Source organism: Ranitomeya imitator, chromosome 4 (assembly GCF_032444005.1).
Source record: "Ranitomeya imitator isolate aRanImi1 chromosome 4, aRanImi1.pri, whole genome shotgun sequence".
Classification (NCBI taxonomy): Eukaryota; Metazoa; Chordata; class Amphibia; order Anura; family Dendrobatidae; genus Ranitomeya; species Ranitomeya imitator.
The window spans coordinates 39,013,823-39,041,641 of NC_091285.1; the positions used below are offsets into that span (position 1 = coordinate 39,013,823).

At 42.0% G+C, this 27,819-nt stretch overlaps 1 protein-coding gene across 1 annotated transcript; it reads right to left on the bottom strand.

Annotated features, from left to right (window-relative positions):
• Positions 1-7,265: 7,265 nt before the first annotated feature.
• MYOZ3 (myozenin 3) lies at positions 7,266-26,931 on the bottom strand. The gene is made up of 6 exons (XM_069763561.1): positions 26,619-26,931; positions 22,642-22,728; positions 18,910-19,064; positions 16,425-16,629; positions 9,381-9,555; positions 7,266-7,623 (listed from the first exon to the last, which is right to left on the bottom strand). Exons 2-6 carry the CDS (start codon positions 22,718-22,720, stop codon positions 7,437-7,439), a joined length of 801 nt encoding a protein of 266 aa, XP_069619662.1. The 5' UTR covers positions 22,721-22,728; positions 26,619-26,931; the 3' UTR covers positions 7,266-7,436.
• Positions 26,932-27,819: the final 888 nt, after the last annotated feature.

Below are 27,819 nucleotides of genomic sequence, written 5' to 3' on the forward strand. Positions count from 1 at the left end.
CCCCCTCTATTCCTCCTTGGTCAGGCCTCATCTGGAATACTATGTCCAGTTCTGGGCAACACATTTTAAAAAACACATTGAAAAATTGGAGCAAGTGCAGAGAAGAGAGACCAGGATGGTGAACGGACTGCAAAGTATGTCCTAGGAGGAACGGTTAAAGGATCTGGGAATGTTTAGCTTGCAAAAAAGAAGGCTAAGAGGGGACCTAACAATATATCTGAAGGGATGTCACAGTATAGAGGGATCATCCTTATTTTCATTTACACATGGAAACACGAGAAGCAATGGGATGAAACTGAATTGGGGAAGATACAGATTAGATATTAGAAACAATGTTTTTTGACAGTGAGGGTGATCAATGAGTGGTACAGGCTACCATGAGAGGTGGTGAGTTCTTCTTCAATGGAATCCTGTAGTGAATCTAATCTAGTGAGTCTTATGAATCTAGTGAATACTGCATTGAGCAGGGGATTGGAAACGATGACCCTGGAGGTCCCTTCCAACTCTAACATTCTAGGATTCTATGAAAAATAGTTGCATATGGAGACCTACTATTTTAATGTCACAATCTGATACAAGCTTTGGCATGCATTGCAACCGAATGGGCTATTAAATTAAGACCCCCAAACCCGAGCTGCACTAAGTTTTACAAGGCACAGATGGCGACACTTTGCTTAGTGAAAAGAATGTTCCAAAATAGCCTTGAACGCTGCCGCCTTTTTATATCCTATTTATGTGCAGTGCAGCCGAATTTTACGACTCGAGCTATAAAAAGTCTCCCTAAAACTATTTCTTCGTATCAGGATGGGCTAAGATAACCTAGCGGGAATATGATAATGGCTGCCTCCGCTATATTTACTTTCATGAGCGATTACTTTTTTTTTTTTTTTTTTCCACCATCTGAATGTAAAATATTGCAGAATTGCCTTGGAGAGCTGGAAATGTAAATGTATTTTCCATAATTTATGTTAATCTTCCTCCAGTATGAATAGCCCAGCAGGACTGCGAGAGATAGACGATAAAATCAGTAACAGACATGAATGAGCGGCGGCATAAGCTTTTATGGAGCTCAACAAAAAAAATGCGTTTTTGTGCAGAAAGAAGTAACAGCAGTAAAATAAGTTGTGTCTGTACTATGCCGATACTTTATAGAGAATATAGAGGAAAATAAAGCATCATTTTGTCCATCCCTACACCTTTAGTTTTGCTTTGTTGGTCCACTGGATAGTATCTCTCTTTTATTGATATGGAAGGAGTTGGTGGCAAGCAGGAGGGACATCTGTCATGGGTACGTGACTCTACAAGTGATTGACCACCCTTGATTTCTATTTTTTTTTAATCTAAATAGGTTCATAATTCATTTTAAGATCTTTTTTTTTTCTGCAAATCCTCTGCTCTGATCTCCCTGTGTTCTGAAGACTTAAAGGGAATCTTTCAGCAGGATTTTGCTACCTCATCTGAGAGCAGCCTAGTGTAGGCAAAGAGAAGCTGAATCCAATGATATATCACTTAGTTTAGTGGATGCAGCCGTTCTGACACAAGTAGAGACTAGCAATACAGCAGAGCTGAGGAAGCTAACCCCGCCCACACCAGGCTCGGTACAAACAATGTCTATAGACAGCTGCTTATCACAGGAGGGGGTGTGTCAGATTAGCATGCACACACAGCTGTGTCCTAGCAATTATAGGCTACTGTGCTAACAATCATTGCAAGCAAACAAAACCAAGGCGCTTCATAAGCGAGGCATCGCTGAAATCTGTGTCCTATAGGACGGTTGCTGCCAAACTCCACAATACCAAAAGGAACCACTAGCTGCCACAATCATTTATACAGGCCGATTAGACACCCATTACAGGTAGCGAATGCATTGAGGGGAGTGATATATGCATATATATATATATATATATATATATATATATATATATATATATATACAGTACAGACCAAAAGTTTGGACACACCTCATTTAAAGATTTTTCTGTATTTTCATGACTATGAAAATTGTAAATTCACACTGAAGACATCAAAACTATGAATTAACATATGTGGAATTATATACTTAACAAAAAAGTGTGAAACAACTGAAAATATGTCTTCTATTCTAGGTTCTTCAAAGTAGCCACCTTTTGTTTGATGACTGCTTTGCACACTCTTGGCATTCTCTTGATGAGCTTCAAGATTAAGATTAAAAAATTCTTTGGATTAAGAGAGCAGCTGCCAAAATACCATTACAAAACAGCAAACAGTTATTTGAAGCTGTTGGTGCCTCTGGAGTCCCTCAAACCTCAAGGTGTAGGATCCTTCAACGGCTTGCTGTGGTGCATAAACCTACTATTCGGCCACCCCTAAACAGTGTTCACAAGCAGAAACGGTTGCAGTGGGCCCATACATACATGAAGACTAATTTCCAAAGAGTCTTGTTTACTGATGAGTGTCGAGCAACCCTGGATGGTTTAGATGGATGGAGTAGTGGATGGTTGGTGGAGGCCACCATGTCCCAACAATGCTGTGACGTCAGCAAGGAGGTGGAGGAGTCATGTTTTGGGCCGGAATCATGGGGAAACAGCTGGTAGGACCCTTAAGGGTTCCTGAAGGTGTGAAAATGACCTCTGCAAAGTATTTAGAGTTTCTGACTGACACTTGTCTTCCATTATATAAAAAGCAGAAACGTGCCTTCAGGAGAAAACTCATCTTCATGCTGACAATGCCCCATCTCATGCTGCAAAGAAACCTCTGAGTCATTGGCTGCTATGGGCATAAAAGGAGATAAACTCATGGTGTGGCCACCATCTTCCCCTGACCTCAACCTTATAGAAAACCTTTGGAGTATCATCAAGCACAAGATCTATGAGGGTGGGAGGCAGTTCACATCAAAACAGCGGCTGTGGGAGGCGATTCTGACTTCATGCAAAGAAATACAAGCAGAAACTCTCCAAAAACTCAAGAATGCAAGAATTGTGAAGGTGATATCAAAGAAGGGGTCCTATGTTAACATGTAACTTGGCCTGTTAGGAGGTTTTGGAGTTAAATAGCTTTTTTGTTCAGTGAATGTGACCTCCTAATGTTACCAATTTCCCAAATGAGTATTTTCAGTTCTTTAAAACATATCAATTGTTTAGAAATTCTACTGTGCCTAATAATTTGGAACAGTTCATTTTGAGTGTTTTTTCATTTTGGATATTATAATGTTATCATTGGGAGGTTTCTTCAATAAAATTCGATGTATAATCTAACGGGTGATGACTTTTATTAGACTGACTGTAATTTGCACCGACCATTTAGGAAAATCTGAGAAAAATGTAATTTGCACAATAATTTGGAACATGGTGTATATATATATTCCATGCGTTGGAATCGGACATATACAGTGGGGCAAAAAAGTATTTAGTCAGTCAGCAATAGTGCAAGTTCCACCACTTAAAAAGATGAGAGGCGTCTGTAATTTACATCATAGGTAGACCTCAACTATGGGAGACAAACTGAGAAAAAAAAATCCAGAAAATCACATTGTCTGTTTTTTTAACATTTTATTTGCATATTATGGTGGAAAATAAGTATTTGGTCAGAAACAAAATTTCATCTCAATACTTTGTAATATATCCTTTGTTGGCAATGACAGAGGTCAAACGTTTTCTGTAAGTCTTCACAAGGTTGCCACACACTGTTGTTGGTATGTTGGCCCATTCCTCCATGCAGATCTCCTCTAGAGCAGTGATGTTTTTGGCTTTTCGCTTGGCAACACGGACTTTCAACTCCCTCCAAAGGTTTTCTATAGGGTTGAGATCTGGAGACTGGCTAGTCCACTCCAGGACCTTGAAATGCTTCTTACGAAGCCACTCCTTCGTTGCCCTGGCGGTGTGCTTTGGATCATTGTCATGTTGAAAGACCCAGCCACGTTTCATCTTCAATGCCCTTGCTGATGGAAGGAGGTTTGCACTCAAAATCTCACAATACATGGCCCCATTCATTCTTTCATGTACCCGGATCAGTCGTCCTGGCCCCTTTGCAGAGAAACAGCCCCAAAGCATGATGTTTCCACCACCATGCTTTACAGTAGGTATGGTGTTTGATGGATGCAACTCAGTATTCTTTTTCCTCCAAACACGACAAGTTGTGTTTCTACCAAACAGTTCCAGTTTGGTTTCATCAGACCATAGGACATTCTCCCAAAACTCCTCTGGATCATCCAAATGCTCTCTAGCAAACTTCAGACGGGCCCGGACATGTACTGGCTTAAGCAGTGGGACACGTCTGGCACTGCAGGATCTGAGTCCATGGTGGCGTAGTGTGTTATTTATGGTAGGCCTTGTTACATTGGTCCCAGCTCTCTGCAGTTCATTCACTAGGTCCCCCCGCGTGGTTCTGGGATTTTTGCTCACCGTTCTTGTGATCATTCTGACCCCACAGGGTGGGATTTTGCGTGGAGCCCCAGATCGAGGGAGATTATCAGTGGTCTTGTATGTCTTCCATTTTCTAATTATTGCTCCCACTGTTGATTTCTTCACTCCAAGCTGGTTGGCTATTGCAGATTCAGTCTTCCCAGCCTGGTGCAGGGCTACAATTTTGTTTCTGGTGTCCTTTGACAGCTCTTTGGTCTTCACCATAGTGGAGTTTGGAGTCAGACTGTTTGAGGGTGTGCACAGGTGTCTTTTTATACTGATAACAAGTTTAAACAGGTGCCATTACTACAGGTAATGAGTGGAGGAAAGAGGAGACTCTTAAAGAAGAAGTTACAGGTCTGTGAGAGCCAGAAATCTTGATTGTTTGTTTCTGACCAAATACTTATTTTCCACCATAATATGCAAAAAAAATGATAAAAAAACAGACAATGTGATTTTCTGGATTTTTTTTTCTCAGTTTGTCTCCCATAGTTGAGGTCTACCTATGATGTAAATTACAGACGCCTCTCATCTTTTTAAGTGGTGGAACTTGCACTATTGCTGACTGACTAAATACTTTTTTGCCCCACTGTATATATACACAGTATATCATATGCTCTCTGTGAGTTCCCCAATATCTGGCCTAGTAGTGAAAACGGCCTAGTCATAACTCGTTAGTCAGTTGCGCAATAGTCCTGACGACTGGGTGCGCCCGACTGTGTTCCTTTGACAGTATGTATGTGAGTGGACGATGTAGCCACACCTTTAGTCCACATTTGTTATCCATTTTATGGGTGAAAAATGTGAACCCCCATGAGGAATCTGAATCAAACTTTCCTACAGTAATCTTAGCCCTGTTCACCAAGTGAGGACTGGGTGTTCTGGTCTTTTGAAGGAAGCCTAAATGAACCAGAACAAGCATGGATAAAGATTAAAAGGATCCGTTTATTATGCAGCAGTTATGCATTTGTGCCCTGTGTAAAAAATGATAGAAGATGAAAATTTCTAGGTATGGTTTACCAGCATACACTGTGTGCAGAATTATTAGGCAAGTTGTATTTTAGAGGATTATTTTTATTATTGATCAACAACTATGTTCTCAATCAACCCAAAAGACTCATAAATATCAAAGCTTAATATTTTTAGAAGTTGGAGTGGTTTTTTTTTAGATTTGGCTATCTTAGGAGGATATCTGTTTGTGCAGGTAACTATTACTGTGCAGAATTATTAGGAAACTTAAAAAAAAATATATATTCCCATCTCACTTGTTTATTTTCACCAGGTAACCAATGTAACTGCACAAAATTTAGAAATAAACATTTCTGACATGCAAAAACAAAACCGCAAAAAATTAGTGACCAATATAGCCACCTTTCTCTATGATGACACTCAACAGCCTCCATCCATAGTTTCTGTCAGTTGCTTGATCTGTTTACGACCAACATTGCGTGCAGCAGCCACCACAGCCTCCAGACACTGTTCCGAGAGGTGGACTGTTTTCCCTCCCTGTAGATCTCACATTTTATGAGGGACCACAGGTTCTCTATGGGGTTCAGATCAGGTGAACAAGGGGGCCATGTCATTTTTTCTTCTTTGAGACCTTTACTGGCCAGCCACGCTGTGGAGTAGTTGGAGACATGTGATGGAGCATTGTCCTGCATGAAAATCATGTTTTTCTTGAACGATAACGACTTCTTCCTGTACCACTGCTTGAAGAAGTTGTCTTCCAGAAATTGGCAGTAGGTCTGGAAGTTGAGCTTCACTCCATCCTCAACCCGAAAAGGTCCCACAAGTTCATCTTTGATGATACCAGCCCATACCAGTACCCCACCCCCACCTTGCTGGTGTCTGAGTCGGAGTGGAGCTCTCTGCCCTTTACTGATCCAGCCTCTGGCCAATCCATCTGGCCCATCAAGAGTCACTCATTTCATCAGTCCATAAAACCTTTGAAAAGTCAATCTTAAGATATTTCTTGGCCCAGTCTTGACGTTTTATCTTATGTTTCTTGTTCAAAGGTGGTTGTTTTTCAGCCTTCCTTACCTTGACCATGTCCCTGAGTATCGCACACCTTGTGTTTTTTGCTACTCCAGTAACGTTGTAGCTCTGAAATATGGCAAAACTGGTGGCAAATGGCATCTGGCAGCTTCATGCTTGATTTTCCTCAATTCATGGGCAGTTATTTTCCACCTTTTTTGCCCAAATCACTTCTTGCAACCCTGTTGGCTATTTGCCATGAAACGCTTGATTGTTCGGTGATCATGCTTCAAAAGTTTGGCAATTTCAAGACTGCTGCATCCCTCTGCAAGACATCTCACAATTTTGGACTTTTCAGAGCCCGTCAAATCTCTCTTCTGACCCATTTTGCCAAAGGAAAGGAAGTTGCCTAGTAATTAAGCACACCCTATATAGGGTTTTGATGTCATTAGACAACACCCCTCCTCATTACAGAGATGCACATCACCTGATTTACTTAATTGGTAGTTGGCTCTCAAGCCTGAACAGCTTGGAGTAGGACAACATGTATAAAAAGTATCATGTGATCAAAATATAAACTTGCCTAATAATTCTGCACACAGTGTAAATAACCAAATGTGCACCTCCAGACTAGATTAAAGTTGGTGAGGCACCCCAACCTGACCACCTTTCTCAGCCACATAAAGGAGAGGTGGATTCCACTTGACTTACACATGTATGGCCACCATGATCATCCATCAGATGTATTTGGGTGTAGGAAGCCTCATTTGACCAAACGTGGTGGTCTATAGGTCTACTTTGTATCTACTGATACTGATCCATGTTTACCACCAAATTCCCATATTCTGATAACCTCCTCAACACATACCCAAACCCAACATCTCAACTCTTTTAGAAGAGCATCAAATAGTTCAGAGGAGTCTTTTTATTCCATCTCTCCATCAAGGAATATGTATATTGTTGACCTCAAATTTGCATCAGGGATCACTTCAAGCAAGCACAGAAATACAAAGCAGTGGCAAATATGCCTGATACCCCTTAGAAATCTCCATATCGGCATTTCATGTATCCGCAGATACAAGCCTACAAGTCCGGAGACTCCGGGACATATTTATTTGTCCACCCTCGTGGTGCTCTGTTGAAGCTGGGCCTTCGACACATGAGGTCCAATCCACTAGTGGATTCCTCAATCTGAGCCTGTAGTTCTTCAAAAATATTTGGAGCATCGGCACCGTTAACCACGGATAAACTTCCAAAGGGGATTGGCGTTCTGAAGACGAGAGAAAATAAGATTAATTACTGATCAAAGTAATTTACACTCATGATATATTATTAGAATATTGCTTTTTTGACTAATGTATTCAAATGGTACATGTCCATAGAGACAACTGTTCTACGGCCTACATGGGTTATCATCAGTTGTCCCCATGGGAAGTGTGATCCTGCATAGGGCTCACCGCTGTCACATTATTCAGTTGGGTGACACTCAGATCTTCTACAATGAATTGCAAGAAAAGGAACAAACAAGTCTGGACCCTCTGGACTTGGAAATGTAGGAAACAGCAAAAGATGGAAGGATAAGAGACAAATAGATCTCGGCCTCACTGAACTAGTAATAGATTAAGAAATTATGGGAATGTTATCAGTAAAAGGGTATGGTACATGAGCTAGATGAAGGGTAACTTCTCAGATTATGCTCTTGAGAAATCACAGTATTTCTGGACATTAATTGGCTTGTGTCCTACAGTTTTTGCAGTTTAGAAGTTAGTGGGTGGAAATTAGCTGCTCTGATGTCTCCCATACACAGCACACACAGAGACATGAGGAACTTTTGCTTCCCTTTCTACACTCCTCAACATTTTAAATTGCAACCCCAAGAAGGAAAGGTCATGGACTTCTGGAAATCACAGGATGCATAGACATGACAATGATATGCAAATTATGAAAAAGTGGAAGCAACCGTTTCAAAACATCTCCATTTATTCAGTATGGAGTATGAGGGCCACGAGCAGGAATCTCTGCCCTTACACATCTTGGCTGCTATCAGTGAGGTTACTAATGGTTGTCTGAGGAATGTTCTGCTGTGCTGAATGCTCATGGACAAATCACCAAGATCCGCTGCTGGGAGCTCTCATTGCAATTGTTGATCAATGAAGTCCCAGAGGTGCTCAATGAGAGACAAATCTAGGGCGATGCTGTAGGCCATAGTAGCACAGTTGGGACATGCAGGCTGCTCACAGTAGCACAAGCAACATGCAGCCTGGTGTCGTCGTATTGGACATTTTGGAAAAATGGTTATACCACTGGTATCATTGTTGATCCATTCTGTACTGCAAGTAAAATTGGGGCCTAAGGTGTCAAACATGGTTACACAAACCACCAGAAGACATTTGCACATTGGGCTAAGAGCCAGAAGTCCAGTTATAGGTCTTGTATTGACTTCATGCCTCCGCTCTTAAAGGCCAGCATGGGGCAAAGCAAGATGGCAATAGGCATCAGAATGAATGAACGTCTATGCTCTCAGTGATGAGTCCTGCTTTTGTCTTGGATGTATTAACAGATGGAGATTGGTCTGGGGACCAAGTGGGCAACACCATTAATAGCCATTCATGATAGAACCTCACACTGGTCCTACTCCTGGGATTATGGTGTGGGGTGACATACTCTACTCTCCTAGTCTGCATTCCAGGTACAATGATACAGTAAACTTCCCGATCACTAGGATTTCGACTGCTGGGACCCCCATTAAAGTCAAGAGCGGGGCTCTCTGAATCGAATGGAAACCGAGCATGCACACTGTCAATTTGGTCATTGGGATTGCTGGACACATTCAACTGCTGCTCCCATTAAGAATGAATGAAGAGAGGTATGTGGCCTCCAGCACCTCTCTATCCAGATGGGGCTCTTGGGATCGTGGAGATCTCAGGAGTCAGACCCCAGTGATCGGGAAATTATTCCCTATCAAACTTATAAGGGATAACTCCCAGACTTGCTACAACACCTTTAAAACAAGTTCCCTTAACATACCTGTTATATGTGCGATATGTGACATTGAGAGGTGTTTGTGGGGGAGGTGGCAGTGCATCGGCTTGTAAGATTTGGTCAGCAGTGTAGCTTTCTACCCAAGGTGACCGGTATGATTTGGGTATGGCGGTACTGTTAAATCTCTCATACGGCATATCCTTCAATGGCCCAGAATAACCTGTGATCAAAAATAATAACCGGAATGAGAAGTCGCACCACCACAGTTAAAAAATGATAATTACAAAGACAAGAAAGAAGACAAGTTCTAAATGTTATTTTAATGTTATTTCTCCTTTAGCCAAAGAGCATGTAATGCAATGTGTTATTTGTGTACTGTATGGCGTTATTAACAATGGGTCAATATTAGTTGCTTTCTAAAGGTAGCGTCACACTTAACGATATCATTAACGATATCGTTGCAACGTCACGCTTTTGGTGACGTAGCAACGATCCCGCTAACGATCTCGCTATGTGTGACAGCGACCAACGATCAGGCCCCTGCTGGGAGATCATTGGTCGTTGGGGAATGATCAGGACCATTTTTTGGTCGCTGATCACCCGTTGTCATCGCTGGATCGGCGTGTGTGACGCCGATCCAGCGATGTGTTCACTTGTAACCAGGGTAAATATCGGGTTACTAAGCGCAGGGCCGCGCTTAGTAACCCGATATTTACCCTGGTTACCATTGTAAAAGTTAAAAAAAAACACTACATACTTACATTCCAATGTCTGTCATGTCCCCCGGCGTCCACTGTGTCAGCGCCAGCCGTAAAGCAGAGCACAGCGGTGTCGTCACCGCTGTTACTGCCGGCGCTGACACAGTCAGTGCAAGGAAACTTTCGGCAGCAGCACGTGCATTAGCAGCGCTCCTGCCGAAAGCAGTTTTAACCCTGTGGACGCCGGCGGGAGACGTGACAGACATCAGAATGTGAGTATGTAATGTTTTTTTTTTTTTACTTTTACAATGGTAACCAGGGTAAATATCGGGTTACTAAGCGCGGCTCTGCACTTAGTAACCCGATGTTTACCCTGGTTACCCGGGTGCTGCAGGGGGACTTCGGCATCGTTGAAGACAGTTTCAACGATGCCGAAGTCTTTCCCCTGATCGTTGGTCGCTGGAGAGAGCTGTCTGTGTGACAGCTCCCCAGCGACCACACAACGATTTACCAACGATCATGGCCAGGTCGTATCGCTGGTCGTGGTTGTTGGTAAGTCGTTTAGTGTAAAGGTACCTTTATTCCTGGGAAAAAGGGACACCTCCTGTCTCCTGGACTTCCAAAACCTCTCTGAAACCTCCTTGAATCCAGCATTTTTTGGAAAGTTTCTTGTGTGCAACGCCAGTAGTGTGTTCCTCACAAATCAATGAATGAAAAAGTTGGCAAGTGTAACATTCATGCTGGTACCGGTCCTCTTTGTTTCCGCTTTGTTTCAGATGACACGGGGCGACAACATGGTGGCCATCCTGTTTACTTCCTCAGACTTTTAATGCTGTCCAGTTAGGGAGCTTTGGGGTTTATTCCTGTCTAGTTTTGTATTACACCCTGCAGGGGTGTCCTCTATTTAAACTGCAGAACTGCTGACTCTCACTGCCAGTTATAAGAGCCCTTCACATGGTACACACCTCAGTGCTCAGCTTCTGCAGTTCTAGTGCTTTTCTATTGCCTGATGATTTTGTCCCTCTTCTGCGCTCCTAGTTCTGATTCAGCTACCCGACTTTCCTGCCAGCCTACTTTACCGGCCAGCAGCTGCTTTGAGGTCTCATCTCAGGATCACCATGTACAGGTGGGTCTCACTAAATTAGAATATCATCAAAAAGTGAATTTATTTCAGTTATTTGATACAAAAAGTGAAACTCATATATTTTTTAGAGTCATTACAAACAGAGTGATCTATTTCAAGTGTTTATTTCTGTTAATGTTGATGATTATGGATTACAGCCAATGAAAACCCAAAAGTCATTATCTCAGTAAATTAGAATACTTTATAACACCAGCTTGAAAAATTATTTTAAAATCCAAAATATTGGCCTACTGAAATGTATGTTCAGTTAATGAACTCAATACTTGGTTGGGGCTCCTTTTGCACTAATTACTGCATCAGTGCTGTGTGGCATGGAGGTGATCAGCCTGTGGCACTGCTGAGGGGTTATGGAAGCCCAAGTTGCTTTGATAGCAGCCTTCAGCTCTTCTGCATTGTTGGGTCTGGTGTCTCTCATCTTCCTCTTTACAATACCTCATAGATTTTCTATGGGGTTAAGTTCAGGCGAGTTTTACTTTTTGTATTGAAGAACTGAAATAAATTAACTTTTTGATGATATTCTAATTTTGTGAGAAGCACCTGTATGTATGTCCATATCTCTGCATAGAGGTTAAAATATGAAGGCCAGAGCTCTTGGCACCAATAAAGTAGCTAGCGCAAAGCCTGTGTGTGGAAGCCTTTTTACAGCTGCCTGGCAACTTTGGACAGAGCCACTATTACAGCTGGTAGGATCATGACATAATTTTTTTTTTATCACAGATTTATGTGGAATTCCATGAAATTAAATTCTCTGTTTGATGCCTCTGACTACCCGTGTTTGTGCCTGACCCGTTCCCTATCCCTGACTTAGGGCACACAGCAACAAGTGACAGCAAAAAGTACAGCCAAGAAGCAACGAAGAGTGGTGGTGGTGGGAGACTCACTACTGAGAGGCACAGAAGCAGCCATCTGCAGACCGGACATAACTGCAAGAGAAGTATGCTGCCTTCCAGGTGCGATGATCAAGGATGTGACCGATAGGATACCAAAGCTCTTCAGCTCCAAGGACGTCCACCCATTTCTTCTGATACATGTTGGCACCAATGACACGGCAAGGAAGGACCTACCGACAATCTGCAAGGACTTTGAAGAGTTGGGGAAGAAAGTAAAGGAACTGGATGCACAGGTAGTTTTTTCTTCTATCCTTCCAGTAGATGGGCATGGCACCAGGAGATGGAACAGGATCCTTGATGCAAACAACTGGCTAAGACGATGGTTCAGACAACAAGGATTTGGATTCCTGGACCACGGTGTGAATTACTGGTATGATGGACTCCTCGCCAGAGACGGACTACACCTCAACAAACCTGGGAAACACACATTCGCCAGAAGACTCGCTACACTCATCAGGAGGGCGTTAAACTAGAAGAAGAGGGGACGGGAAGAAAAACATTAGACTCGAACAAAGACGACCCAGGAAAACATACTCAGAAGGGAGGTAAGAACATTTCTAAAACAATCCACAGTGAGGAGATTGGAACAAAACAAAATCCTCTAAACTGCATGCTCGCAAACGCCAGAAGCCTGACAAACAAGATGGAAGAACTAGAAGCAGAAATATCTACAGGTAACTTTGACATAGTGGGAATAACCGAGACATGGTTAGATGAAAGCTATGACTGGGCAGTTAACTTACAGGGTTACAGTCTGTTTAGAAAGGATCGTAAAAATCGGAGAGGAGGAGGGGTTTGTCTCTATGTAAAGTCTTGTCTAAAGTCCACTTTAAGGGAGGATATTAGCGAAGGGAATGAGGATGTCGAGTCCATATGGGTTGAAATTCATGGAGGGAAAAATGGTAACAAAATTCTCATTGGGGTCTGTTACAAACCCCCAAATATAACAGAAACCATGGAAAGTCTACTTCTAAAGCAGATAGATGAAGCTGCAACCCATAATGAGGTCCTGGTTACGGGGGACTTTAACTACCCGGATATTAACTGGGAAACAGAAACCTGTGAAACCCATAAAGGCAACAGGTTTCTGCTAATAACCAAGAAAAATTATCTTTCACAATTGGTGCAGAATCCAACCAGAGGAGCAGCACTTTTAGACCTAATACTATCTAATAGACCTGACAGAATAACAAATCTGCAGGTGGTTGGGCATTTAGGAAATAGCGACCACAATATTGTGCAGTTTCACCTGTCTTTCACTAGGGGGACTTGTCAGGGAGTCACAAAAACATTGAACTTTAGGAAGGCAAAGTTTGACCAGCTTAGAGATGCCCTTAATCTGGTAGACTGGGACAATATCCTCAGAAATAAGAATACAGATAATAAATGGGAAATGTTTAAGAACATCCTAAATAGGCAGTGTAAGCGGTTTATACCTTGTGGGAATAAAAGGACTAGAAATAGGAAAAACCCAATGTGGCTAAACAAAGAAGTAAGACAGGCAATTAACAGTAAAAAGAAAGCATTTGCACTACTAAAGCAGGATGGCACCATTGAAGCTCTAAAAAACTATAGGGAGAAAAATACTTTATCTAAAAAACTAATTAAAGCTGCCAAAAAAGAAACAGAGAAGCACATTGCTAAGGAGAGTAAAACTAATCCCAAACTGTTCTTCAACTATATCAATAGTAAAAGAATAAAAACTGAAAATGTAGGCCCCTTAAAAAATAGTGAGGAAAGAATGGTTGTAGATGACGAGGAAAAAGCTAACATATTAAACACCTTCTTCTCCACGGTATTCACGGTGGAAAATGAAATGCTAGGTGAAATCCCAAGAAACAATGAAAACCCTATATTAAGGGTCACCAATCTAACCCAAGAAGAGGTGCGAAACCGGCTAAATAAGATTAAAATAGATAAATCTCCGGGTCCGGATGGCATACACCCACGAGTACTAAGAGAACTAAGTAATGTAATAGATAAACCATTATTTCTTATTTTTAGTGACTCTATAGCGACAGGGTCTGTTCCGCAGGACTGGCGCATAGCAAATGTGGTGCCAATATTCAAAAAGGGCTCTAAAAGTGAACCTGGAAATTATAGGCCAGTAAGTCTAACCTCTATTGTTGGTAAAATATTTGAAGGGTTTCTGAGGGATGTTATTCTGGATTATCTCAATGAGAATAACTGTTTAACTCCATATCAGCATGGGTTTATGAGAAATCGCTCCTGTCAAACCAATCTAATCAGTTTTTATGAAGAGGTAAGCTATAGGCTGGACCACGGTGAGTCATTGGACGTGGTATATCTCGATTTTTCCAAAGCGTTTGATACCGTGCCGCACAAGAGGTTGGTACACAAAATGAGAATGCTTGGTCTGGGGGAAAATGTGTGTAAATGGGTTAGTAACTGGCTTAGTGATAGAAAGCAGAGGGTGGTTATAAATGGTATAGTCTCTAACTGGGTCGCTGTGACCAGTGGGGTACCGCAGGGGTCGGTATTGGGACCTGTTCTCTTCAACATATTCATTAATGATCTGGTAGAAGGTTTACACAGTAAAATATCGATATTTGCAGATGATACAAAACTATGTAAAGCAGTTAATACAAGAGAAGATAGTATTCTGCTACAGATGGATCTGGATAAGTTGGAAACTTGGGCTGAAAGGTGGCAGATGAGGTTTAACAATGATAAATGTAAGGTTATACACATGGGAAGAGGGAATCAATATCACCATTACACACTGAACGGGAAACCACTGGGTAAATCTGACAGGGAGAAGGACTTGGGGATCCTAGTTAATGATAAACTTACCTGGAGCAGCCAGTGCCAGGCAGCAGCTGCCAAGGCAAACAGGATCATGGGGTGCATTAAAAGAGGTCTGGATACACATGATGAGAGCATTATACTGCCTCTGTACAAATCCCTAGTTAGACCGCACATGGAGTACTGTGTCCAGTTTTGGGCACCGGTGCTCAGGAAGGATATAATGGAACTAGAGAGAGTACAAAGGAGGGCAACAAAATTAATAAAGGGGATGGGAGAACTACAATACCCAGATAGATTAGCGAAATTAGGATTATTTAGTCTAGAAAAAAGACGACTGAGGGGCGATCTAATAACCATGTATAAGTATATAAGGGGACAATACAAATATCTCGCTGAGGATCTGTTTATACCAAGGAAGGTGACGGGCACAAGGGGGCATTCTTTGCGTCTGGAGGAGAGAAGGTTTTTCCACCAACATAGAAGAGGATTCTTTACTGTTAGGGCAGTGAGAATCTGGAATTGCTTGCCTGAGGAGGTGGTGATGGCGAACTCAGTCGAGGGGTTCAAGAGAGGCCTGGATGTCTTCCTGGAGCAGAACAATATTGTATCATACAATTATTAGGTTCTGTAGAAGGACGTAGATCTGGGGATTTATTATGATGGAATATAGGCTGAACTGGATGGACAAATGTCTTTTTTCGGCCTTAATAACTATGTTACTATGTTACTATGTTACTATGTTAGTGTGTGTTTGGTGGTTTCCTACAGTGTATGACCCGGCTTGAATTCTGAACCCTGCCTCCTGCTTTCCGTCTCTGTTACTACGTTTCCCGTCTGGCTTTGACTCTCTGGCTCGTACCCTGACTACATCTTCTGTCTCACGTTTTGGATCCCGCGCTCCCATCTGGTACCGATTTCTGGCTTGTCTCTAACCACGTGCTGTGACAAGGGGAACTAAATCTTCTTGTTTGTTGCTGACCGGCCTGTCTGACTACTCTGCCGTCTCCTAGTGGCGCTCTGCGCTTTGCACTGTGTTGCTACCTTTTTCCCCTTACCTGAGCCCCCTGGTGGAGGTTGTGTGCAACTACCTTGCAGTTGCATTACATTTGCAAACTCTTCAGAGAGTCCAGCAGAGGTCTCTTTTTTTCAAGGAGTCCACCCATTTTACAGGAGACTCCCGGACAAATTTGCATTAAAACTGTCCTCCAAAAATATAACACACATTTTTTACTACACATATTGGTCAAACATCTCATATATTTATAGAACGTCTGTGAATGTTGGCAACTCTATCATAATGTTGAAGCTGGTGTACTTACTGTGAAAATCCATGACAGAATGGCTGACCCTTTTTGAAACTTATTCTTTCCTATTTTTAAAATTAGTTGTTTTTTTTCTTAAGTCCAGCTCATGGAAACATCAGACAAGAAAACGTTTGAAAAATATTATATAACCATTATGTCATAGATTTTCAAAGTAAGCACAACAGCCTCATCCGGTCCGAGAGGTTTATTAATAATATCTGCAGTTTGTAGTGTGAAATCTGTTGACAGATACATTTTAAGACTGATTAATTAACTAGAATTACCTGGAGCTATAGCACCTGGATTCAGAGACATTTTCTTTTGTAAAACCTTTAAAGACTTCTTGGGAACGTTGGGTGGAGTCTTGTTGCTTCCTGGGACTATATGTATTTCTGAGCGAAAATTTTCCTTTCCATCTACTCCTTGTGTGCCAGATACATCATTGGCAAGTGCCTGGTCAGCATTTATGAAATTCACATTGCCCCCTGCCTGAGAAACAGAAATGAAGATGACATAATAAAGAAGACATTTTGGTCTAAACCATTTTGTGGGCTCAACCACTACAATGATGCCCTTAATCCCTTCATGTCCTTTGACGCATAGGTACGTCAAAGGTCGTGTCCCTGCCTTTGATGCGAGCTCTGGCACTGAGCCTGCATCTTTCCCGGCAGATGATAGCTGATCTCATCAGCTGTCATGTGCCTCTAACAACTGCGGGTGGATTTGAGATCCTCCTGCGGCTGTTAACCAGTTAAATTCTCCTGTTAATCACTAACTGTGGCATTTAACATGTCACCTGTCCCGCTCATTGGCACCCCTGCACATGATTGCGTGGCGTCGATGGGTTGCCATTACAGCTCGAGGTCTACAGAAGACCACCGTGCCTATCATAGTGAATATGCTGTGAACACCGGCTCATGACCGGCATTCATAGGAGATTGTGATTTCTAAGTCTTGCTATGTGTAGCACAAATGATCGAATGATCGCAGGTTCAAGTCTCCTAAGGAAACTGTTGAAGCAAGCAGAGATGGGCGAACCCGAACAGTAAAGTCTGGGGACCGTACAAAACACCCACTTTTCAGGCACGGACCCCGAACATGGATTTCACTCGGAAAGTCCGTGTTACAGTTCGGGATCGGCACCATGAACATCAGATGTTTCTTGCGCTGTCATGTGCATGACGGCGCGGCAAACACTGCCTCTGATAGGCGGTAAAATCATTACCGCTGGTCAGACAGCCGCGGTTCCCAATCTATCAAATGACAGCGTGAGCACGCAGCTGCGATCGGAGGTAAAAAGTATTTATCAACCGGCGCCAGCGCTCTAAATAAATAATGTTTTTAAAAAAATGGCATTGGTTCCCCTGTATTTTTAGTAACCTGCCAGCAAAACTGACAGCTGGGGGCTGCAACCCTCAGTTGTCAGTGTCAGCAAGGCTGGTTATCAATAGAGGGGTCCCTATTCCGTTTTTTTTAAATTATTTAAATAACTAATTTAAATTAACGGCTTGAGTCCCCCCCATTTTTGACAACCAGCCAAGCTAAAGCAGACAGCTGAGGGCTGGTATTCTCAGGCTGGTAAGCGGCCATGGATATAGCCCTCCCCAGCCTAAAAATAGCAGCCCGCAGCCACCCAGAAAAGGCGCATCTACTAGATACACCAATTCTGGCGCTTTCCCGGCTCTTCCCAATTGTCCTGGTGCGGTGACAAGCAGGCTTCATATTTGTGAGGCTGATGTCACCTTTGTATTCAGGACTGGGTAATGCTCTGGTACCCGAACCCAAACCTTTTTTCGCAAAAAAACAAGCCATCACCCAGACTCAAATACCGAAAATGGAGACGCTACGGTTTTCGGAAAATGACATGGGCAATTTTTTTTTCTTACAAATTTCTGATTTGATTTTTTTTCACCACTTAAATAAAAAAAGAACCTAGACATATTTGGTATCTGAGTACTCGTAATGACCTGGAGAATCATAATGGCTGGTCAGTTTGAGCATTTAGTCAATATGGTAAATGAAAAACCCAGAAAACTATTGCAAAATTGCACTTTTTTTTTTTGCAATTTCACCACACTTGGATTTTTTCCCCTATTTTCTAGTACACTATATGGTAAAAATCAATGGTGTCGTTCAAGACTACAACTCGTCCCGCAAAAAGCATGCCCTCATACGGCCATATTGACGGAAAAATAAAAAAGTTATGGCTCTGAGAAGAAGGGGAGAAAAAAAAAATGAAGGCGCAAAAATGGAAAATCCCAAGGTTATGAAGGGGTTAATATTGAAAAACCCAAGGATACCAATGAGATAACATATTGCATAACTGTTAATCCCAGTGAGGCTTAGATTTCTAGTTATGCAATTTCCTAGAAGGCTATGTACACCATTAAAATATAAGTTATTTTTAATCAATAAAATCCATCAAAAATGAAAAATAAAGCAACTTTGCAATTTTTTGTGGAGCTTCAAAACTATAATGGTCGCTCTAAGTACTACAGATTCACCCGCTAACCATTTGAATAGGGAGATTACCTGCAGTACCCGGCCGCGGCCACCATCGAAATGACGGCGCTGCTGTGTTTATGAGAACTTACGGCCAGTGCCGTTATCAATTGATAGGTGGAGATGCGAGGTGTCAGACCACCAGTGATCAGATAATGATGGCCCATCCTTTGGTGAAAGTAGTGGGCAATCCCTTTAACACGATATGCAAATATTTCAGAAGCATTTGCATATACAATATATTTGACACATTCTATATATACTCACATTGATACGATCTGTGGGGTACTCAAATGTGAACCTTTGCACTCGCTTTTGCCGTTCCAAGTACATACAAGAGCCGCGATTGCGCTGCAAAGAGAGTTCTTCCATCATTACATCTTGGGGGACACTAACTTTTTTGCCTAGGTTTAGCAAAGGCTCTGTAAAAAAACAAAAGAAAACAATGAGCAGGATTTCCCATGGCGTACAGAATATATACCAAGCTTCCAGCACAGGATGGCGCTGTTTCCTTTCCGACTACGTTTTCCACATTGCATAGGAATATTCGGCCTCTCCAATTACTGTGCCAGATGGAGCAATAAAATTCCAGCTGTTCTGAACATAGCAGAACTATCTAAAATGTGCTGAGAACGTCCCAAATTTATTGACCTACGGTACATTCTTATGTCCAGATAGATTTCACTGGTTTTAAAAAAGAATAGTATATTTCCTAAGCAATATGTATTGAAACATGTAGCATATAAAGTTCTCCGAATGCGTTATGTATTTTATACACCTTTACGCCTCGCTCAACAATTTTTTTGAAAGATTCAAGGCGAATGTTTAAGAGAAGTCGTAAAATGCCTCTTATTATATTGCATGTCCGGTTTTTGGTAGGGAATAATGGTGTAATTCATCGTGTCATAAAGAAGAAAAACCTACAAAAAGATCGGATGAAATTACTGGCAAATTTTTGGCACTCTACATGGGAGTGTTGACAAGATTCCTATAGGGGTCATAACTTTAAACCATATTCATTGTCCCACAGAACATATCTAAAAGTCAAGATATTTTCGGCAAATTTAGGTATTCCACGGTAGATAAGGAGTAGGGTGCAAACTGTCCCGCAAAAGGGGACTCAAATGGAAAGAGGCAGTTATTGTGAAGGAAAAGAGGTTCCAGCTTCACGAAATAGCAAACATCTTTATTTGAAAAATTGACTAAAAAATTCCATATGTCGCGTTTCGATCGTCACTACGTTCTTTGTCAAAGATTATAAGCTTTGACGAAGAATTCAGTGAAGTTCGAAACGCGTTACATGGAATTTTTTTAACCAATTTTTCAAATAAAGACATTTGCTATTCCATGAGGCTGGAACCTCATGTTGCAAAGTGGTCCCACGAATTCTGGGTTTCTATGCACCTGGATCCTAGGTGAGCTGTTTTTTTTCTACTACTTAGGTAGTGTACTGTGCAAAAGTTGTAGGCAGGTATGGAAGAAATGCTGCAAATTAATAAGGATTGGCAGAAGCACATCCGCAGAAGATCTGTGGCCAGTTCTCGAAGATGTTTGGAACAGTCTCCCTGCCAAGTTCCTGTGTATGCGTGTGGATCGCCCCCAGACACAGGGCCACGGGTTCTCGGTATCGGGCCTCTCTGGTTCGGTGCTGAGGCTGTCACGGTGGCTAGACCCGGTCCACGACCCTGCTAAGGGGCGTCCAATGTAGGTGGTGGTACAGTCTGTCAGGAGTTTGTGACTCCACCTGTGGTGTTCGGTCAGGGTGACAGACGCTGCTGTGGGGTCCGCTGGGGTGATGGAATGGCAGCTGGATGGTATACCTTCCCACAGGTGAAGTATGTCCCCAGAGCTTCCCAGTAAGGTGGATGGTGATGGTGTGAGGTACAGGCAATAACGAGGACACAAGGTTGCAGTCTCTTTACTGAAGACTTCAGGATCCTCAATCCAGAGCACGTTTAACAGGGCTATCAGAGACCGGCCGGTCCGATGGGCACATCCAGAGTTTCCTTCGCAGATGGAAATCATTGCCTACCACTAGCGCCTGTGTGTTGTAGTCCTACCCTGCTGAGCATTCGGAATAGTCCTCACAACTGCTGTTCTCGTTCGTTCGTTCTCTACAGCTCTCTCTCTCTCTTCAGTTCCAGATGTTACTAGTTTCTCGTCCCCCAGTATGTTTTGGCGAGGACGCACCCGTATGACGGGAAGGCTTGGAGCTCTTCCGGGACCCTAGAGACGCCCCTCTCCCAATGTTGCCCCCAATGTCGTATTAGGAAATTTAAGGTAGACAGCCAACCTATAATTGACTGTCCGGCGGAGTTTGAAGTAAGGCCTGAAATCAGTTACTCCTACGGTGTTCCGGCCACCGGCTACACGCCTCAGTAAGATGTTGCCTCTCTCTCTCGGCACGACTCTTACTGGCTCTCCTTTGTGCTTGATCTCGTTTACACTGTTCCACAATATCCTTCCATTCGTGTCTCTCTCCTGGATACCGCCGCAGGGTGTGCAGGCGCGGTTCCGTTACGTTCTGTTCTGTTCGCTAGGCACCTGCCAGGTTCCCACGCCTGACAGGGACCCCCCTGTGCTTTCTCCCTGCAACATCCCCTGCCACGGGATGTTGCCTGGTTCCAACCCAGTCAGCTTCTGACTAACTTCCTCCCCAGCCCCTAGTTTTACCAGTGTGAGGAGTGGCCCAATAAATAAAGCCTTTTTCTCCCCCTAGTGGCCGGAGTGTGAAGTGTAATGTGTTCTGGTGATACCTGGTCAGGAGAACTCCTTAGTGCCATCAGACGTACCGCCACTCTCCTTAGCGGCAGAGTGCCATACTGCAACGACCAGGTCTCTGGGGCGCTGCACGTGTAGCTAAAAGACAGCACATATTGATTTGATTTCGATTTCTCTTTGCATTTTGTTAATTGATAAAAAAAACTATTGACATTTCTACATGTTGAAAACATGTTTACTATACAGCATTTTTTTCTCACCTGCCTAAATTTTTAGTCCAGCAATGAGTATCATATTTTGCCCACTCGTGGAGGAGGATGAGAGTTGGGCTAGGGTCAGATGAGTGTTTATTCTCTCATCTGAGAGAATCAAGACGATTATGCTAATTACACTCTGATCCAACTTTGATTAGAGTGTGATCAGAGTGTGATCCGATTCTCTCAGATGAGAAGAAGATGGAGAAAGAAATGTCTCCATCATCTCCATTCTGTCAGTGTGCACTCAGATGTTATTCAGGTGCAGTCCGATGATTTCCACAGACTCACCGACTTGCACGGCAGAGTCCGATCTGAATATCAAGTATAAAACTATATTATTTTTTCCACAGGCAAGCTCTATCTGTGGAAAAAATTGGACATGTGCACGGCCTCAAAGAATAGCAATGATCTGAGTGCGATCTGATGTTTTCTCAGGATCGCACTCAGACAAACAAAATATGGTCATGTGAATGAGCCCTTTTTCGTCATGGCTCATGACCCAACCTCCATTTTAGGCCACCAGGGCTTAATCCGATGATGGGGCATCCTGATGTTACAGACAAAAAAACCTTCCAGAAGATTTTTTGGGAGGATTTTGAGAGGCTTTCGTTAGATGAAAGTTGACTGAGCCCGTAAATCGGGACCTCCTAGATGCTCTAGAGAGGTCAGGGGAGAGAAGGAACGGGCAGTTGGGATCGCCATATTTTGTGGAATTAACATTCCACGCAAAATCTCGGACATGTGTTGCAATGCAAGTCTGTTGCGTCATTTTTCACTGCCAGACAGAAAATGAAAGAGAAACTTTTTGTTGTTGTTGTTGAACTGATGAAACTCGGATAGTAAAAACTGACTCTGACAAAACTCTGATGAAACTCGGAGCGATTTCCTGTAAATCACTGACGTCGGATTGCGCCCTTCCACATATCAGGAGGGTAGCCTGTGGCAGATTTTTCATTGGAGCTCCGGACTTAGGTAATTGTCCTTATCTCATACTGGCGATTTTATTTGTTCTCGTTCTTACCTTCCCCTCTTATTTCTCTGACTATGGCTGACGCCAGGCCTTTCCTCTCCTTCACCAGGTCTGCATACGTAGGAAACATTGCCTGGGCTGGAAATAAAGAAAGATAATTATACCACAGCGTCATTTTATCTAATCTGTTTATTACCTCAGACAATGTATTATTTCTCCTCATGCACATAGGACAGAGCTAACAGCAAAGATGGAAAAGTAAAGACGTGCGACTGAGAAGGGATTAGTGTTGGTGCTGGAGCTTGGTGGCGGATTATGAACAACGCCGCTAATTAGAAAGTGCGGAGTAAGTAATTCTGCTTTTGATGCTGAATGACATCATTTTGGTTTCTGTTCGTGAGTGGCTTTCTATGGATAAATTTCCTGAAATGTACTAATCACAATGCACAGAATGGCTGCCGTAATTGGCCATATTGTAGGTTTGGTAACTGGTTTCGACAGGCTTATTCCTATATCTACACCAGGCGCCATGACAAAAGTATCACCATGTCGTCTGCCTTCACTAATATGTGTAACAAGATAGAGGAATCCTGGATTTATTAGGAGGGATCCACTTGGGATTTCACCTAGCTGGATTTTGTCATCTCCTCAGGACAGTTTTTTGGCGGGAAACTTTCCCGCCAAAAAGGATCTGGTTGTGGGGAAGATTACTTTAGGATAGTGACGAACACTGATTACATGATTGGCCTATTACGTGGAGTCTCAAGGGAAACTTAGGTCAGGTAGCAACGGGCAGCCATCCATTGGTTCATTATTTGACCTATGAGGCTTTTGATTATTTTGTCTGCCTCGCTAAGAGGGTGCCATTGGTTTAAAGAGAATCTGCCAGCTGATACATGCTGCCAAAACAATGGGCACCATGTATCAGCCACTGGCTGTACGATCACAGCCATGTATGTTTGTCTGAAACACTACAGCATTTTAGAGAAAAATGTATTTTTACTAGCCGCCGAGGACTGAGGTTCCTCGGTGACTGGTCGTACAGGTGCGTTTCGGCAAGTTTGCCCCGCCTGCTGACAGTGAGTGACAACCCTCTACCTATACGCAAACGAATAGAAGCGAACTGATAGAAGCGTTCTCATAAGCAAAAAAAGCCGCCATCTGCTCCCACTCCTGTGATTTTAACAGGTGATTGGCGCGTTTCTTCCTCATTGAAGGTCATCATTTTTGTTCCCCCCGGCTGGAGGTCTTTGAAGTAGAGCACCACCTTATTCACTGTGTTTTTTAACACGTGGATAATATAACACTGAGATTTCCACTTCGTTTAATGATAGAGCCGGGTCATTACTTTTCTCTGGTTTAGAATTCCCTTTAAATAACTAGATGAGATGCTCTTTTATTTTAGGGGGATTGTAGGAGAAGATATAAAACCCCCTATAATTTTATGCGTTGACTTTTATGACACAATACTCTAAGTTGTCTCCAATCAACATGAAAGTCTGTTGCAACAACATTTAGATTGTCCCAGATTTCTTTCCAGATATTTGGAGCATACAGACTTCCCGGACTGCTGGATAAAGCTCCATGAGACACGGAGAATGTGCTTAGCACGGCACATTGACGTCTTATGGCCTCCTTCATTACAGAAGAGCATGGAGGACAACTGGAATGTACCATAGTGTACATAACACACAATGTACTCATACCTATTAATAGTTTGCACTAAGGCTTAAAGGTCTATATAATTATAGAATAATAGTAAATTACATTATACAAGTACTTATAGGACAGGTATTCTTCTTAGCATATATTTCGGTTGTTTACACGTGACAGACTTCACACGGATTTCAGCAATAATTCAACAGAAAATAATCCACCATTGAAATAAGTAGCTCACTACCTATTTTCAAGGAAAAGGTAAGGATTTGTTCTATTAATTAACAGTGAGGCCAATCCTTGTGATCAGTGTGAATGTAAAATGCAAATCCGCATCTCAGTCTGGATGATAAATTTGGGTCATCTTTATATACTTTGCTAAAATTTTCAACACCTATTGGCTTGCTTACTTTGTTCCAAAAAGTGGTGCAAAAATCCTGGCATGCACTGTTGTATTTCAGGCCAGGTTCCCTAATGAGTAAGTAAAAAAAAAAGTCTAAAGCACATAATAAATGTGCTGTAAGGAACATTTTTTTGTGCAAATGAAGACCAAATTCAGACACATTCTAAATAGAAAATCTTACCCAATTGTTTCTGGTTGGCATTAATAGGCTTACACTTGTTATGTATTATAACTTGGGAACCGCTATGGGTACCATATTAACGCCACATTAATGAGAAGTACATCAAAAGTTTTCTTCACATTTCTATTTGGAGCAATAGTGTCACTGCTGTCACTCATATAAACCAAATTTAAGCTTTTATTTTTCCAACACATGTTTTACAATTCTCTGACTGGTTGCTATGGACCATACTGATGACAAACTCTAAACTGAGTTGTATTTTAGGGAACAATGAAGGTTTTATTTTTTTATTTATTTTAAAATTTTCCGTATATTCTCTATACCAGTGTTTCTAGTTTTGGGTACATGCCACAGGTCCATGGAGTACGTTACAGGTACCCAGTTTGGAGTTTGATTGCATACAATTTTACTTTGATTTTGTCAAATTTTTCAAAAAACTTGGAAAATAAACGTTTTTTTGCCAAAAAAAAAAGCAATAAAGATATGATGTGAATATATTGGAATATTCATCACATTTGTGTTATGGCAGTCGTACTAACTGTACCTGTGGGTGTGGTATACCCCAGGTAATTATTTTGCCTGCATGCCTGAAGAAGGCAACTTTGCTGTTGAAACCATGATGACCTGAAAAAATCTAATAAATCAATGTGTTGTTCAATTAACTTTTTCCCTACAAGAACTACACTTCTCAGGGCAGAATTAACATTGGTGGAGATACCTGGATTAACAATTTGTTGATGGGGTACCCGATCCACTTCCTAAACCCTCACCTCTTGTGACCTGCTATTAAAGTCACACATATAATGGCCAACTCTTCTCTGGTGCATAAAGTTGCCAAACAGTCATTAGGGGTTGCATTTTTTTTTGCATTTGAGCAGTTGGGGTCCTCGAGATGAGCAGTGAATACACAACTACCATATATAAATAGTGACTTGAAGACCTCTCTCTCTTAAATTTTGTACAGATATTTTTGGCTCCCTGCTTTTGCAGCACCACCTTCCCTGGAATCAAACTTCCTAACCTGCTGCCCCCTGTTATGTGTCATATTTCTATTTCAATTATACCCACAATACAATAGTATGCTGTTGAAATTATTATAGGGCCACCATATTGTCCTCCAAAAATAAAACTGCCAATCACATTGGCCCTGAATTATTAAGACTGACATTTTGTATGTCGGTCTTAACGAAAGGTTCGCTGGACTAAGATGCCTCGAATTCATTAACAGACCCACACCTTTTAATGAATGTGGTGCATTTTAGAACTGGCCTGCTCACTTCTTACATCTCTGGAGTAATTGACACCACTTTTGTGGTGCAAATTATGATGAATTTGATGGGTCGGACTTTGCTTCACTCCGTCCCACCCCAGTTTCACTCACTCTGGCAAAGTTGTCTTGGACTGGCATAATAACACAAAAAATCACAAGATTTTGAGTTGCACAAAAATTTCGAGGGTGTTTTTTAAGGCAGAAAATGGAGGCAATTGTCAAATTAAGCATAGTGCACCCTTTCCCGATGTGAATGCAACACTTTATGGATGTTGGAGTACCCCTAGTGCCCTCCTTATAATCTGGCGCTGATTCTCCTGTGTTAGGGTCACTGTTATAAGAAGCCAATTTACATTTTTTCTGAGCTCAGGAACATACAAACATCAAGCAGATGTTGTACCAGTTGAACTAAAACTCCGGTGTCCAATGCTTAAAGATAATGGTGTGCCCCCTTAACGCCTCTAATTGATTTTACCAAGGAGTACAATCTACTATAGTCATATAATTGATAATCTCACCTGGTTTGTGGAATGATTAATTCCAATTCAGATGTTGATATATGACCTTGTCTTGTGTATAATTTTGGTTTCTTGTGCCTATTTTCTTCTGTTGCTCACGTTCAGCTGTTTCTCCCCGCTGGATGCTGTGACAGTTCTGCCTTATCCGCTGGTGTATTCTTGTATTGCTATCCTTTACGAAGTCTTGCATCTGCTGCTGTCTATCTCCTTCATTGAGGGCCTCCTCCCGCTATGCTGCTTTTTTACTGCCTTCTTCTACTTGGTACTATCCTTTCCTTCTACCTTCTTGTTCGGAGCCTCATTCCTCACTCTCGCATCTCACCCTTGACTCGGTCTCAGGATAGCTGTTGTGGGACATCCTCTAATGACATAATGTCACTATTACAGGGTGATGGGGTAAAGATAGCACAGACAACACTCCATATGTAAAGATCATCATGGCTTTCTTGTTTTAAGTGTTTGTGTTGCTAGGTGTCTATTACTGATGTTGACTGGTGGCCAAATGCAATGTAAAGTCTAAAATTAATAATTAAAATAAAATCTTTAAAATGAAAACAGATATAAAACATCTTATGGTGGAATTTACAATTTGATCACTCATCTACTTTTGTTTTACCAAAATTTTAGTTCTTATAAATTTGTGGGGCTTTCAATTTTGATAAAAAAAATCTTGAAAAGAAAAGCTCTTGTGTCTAGCTATTCCAACTTCTTTAAAAAGGTTATCTTAATCTTTGTTACCAGTTACCATGTATATCTTCAATCTGTGTGACCATATTATGCCATGTTTCTCATCTTTTGCTGCCTTGAAGGGCTTGACTAGTTTACGTATTTTAAGGGCTGTAGTTTTACAACATCTGGCCCAGATGTCACCTCTCTGCTCTCCAGAATCCCAGAGTGTCTATCAGCCATATCCTCCTTCTTCTCCTCTCGCTTCCTCAAGCTCAATGTGGACAAATCTTAACTCATTATCTTTCCTCCATCACGCATATCTTCCCTACCTGATCTATCTATCAAAATAAATGAAATCACACTTTCCCCTGTCCCCAAAATCCGTTGCCTCGGAGTATCCCTTGACTCTGCCCTGTCCTTCAAACCGCACATTCAAGCTCTCGCCACCTCCTGTTGCCTCCAGCTCAAAAATATTTCCAGAATCCGTCCTTTCCTCAACCCACACTTTACCAAAATGCTCGTGCATGCCCTA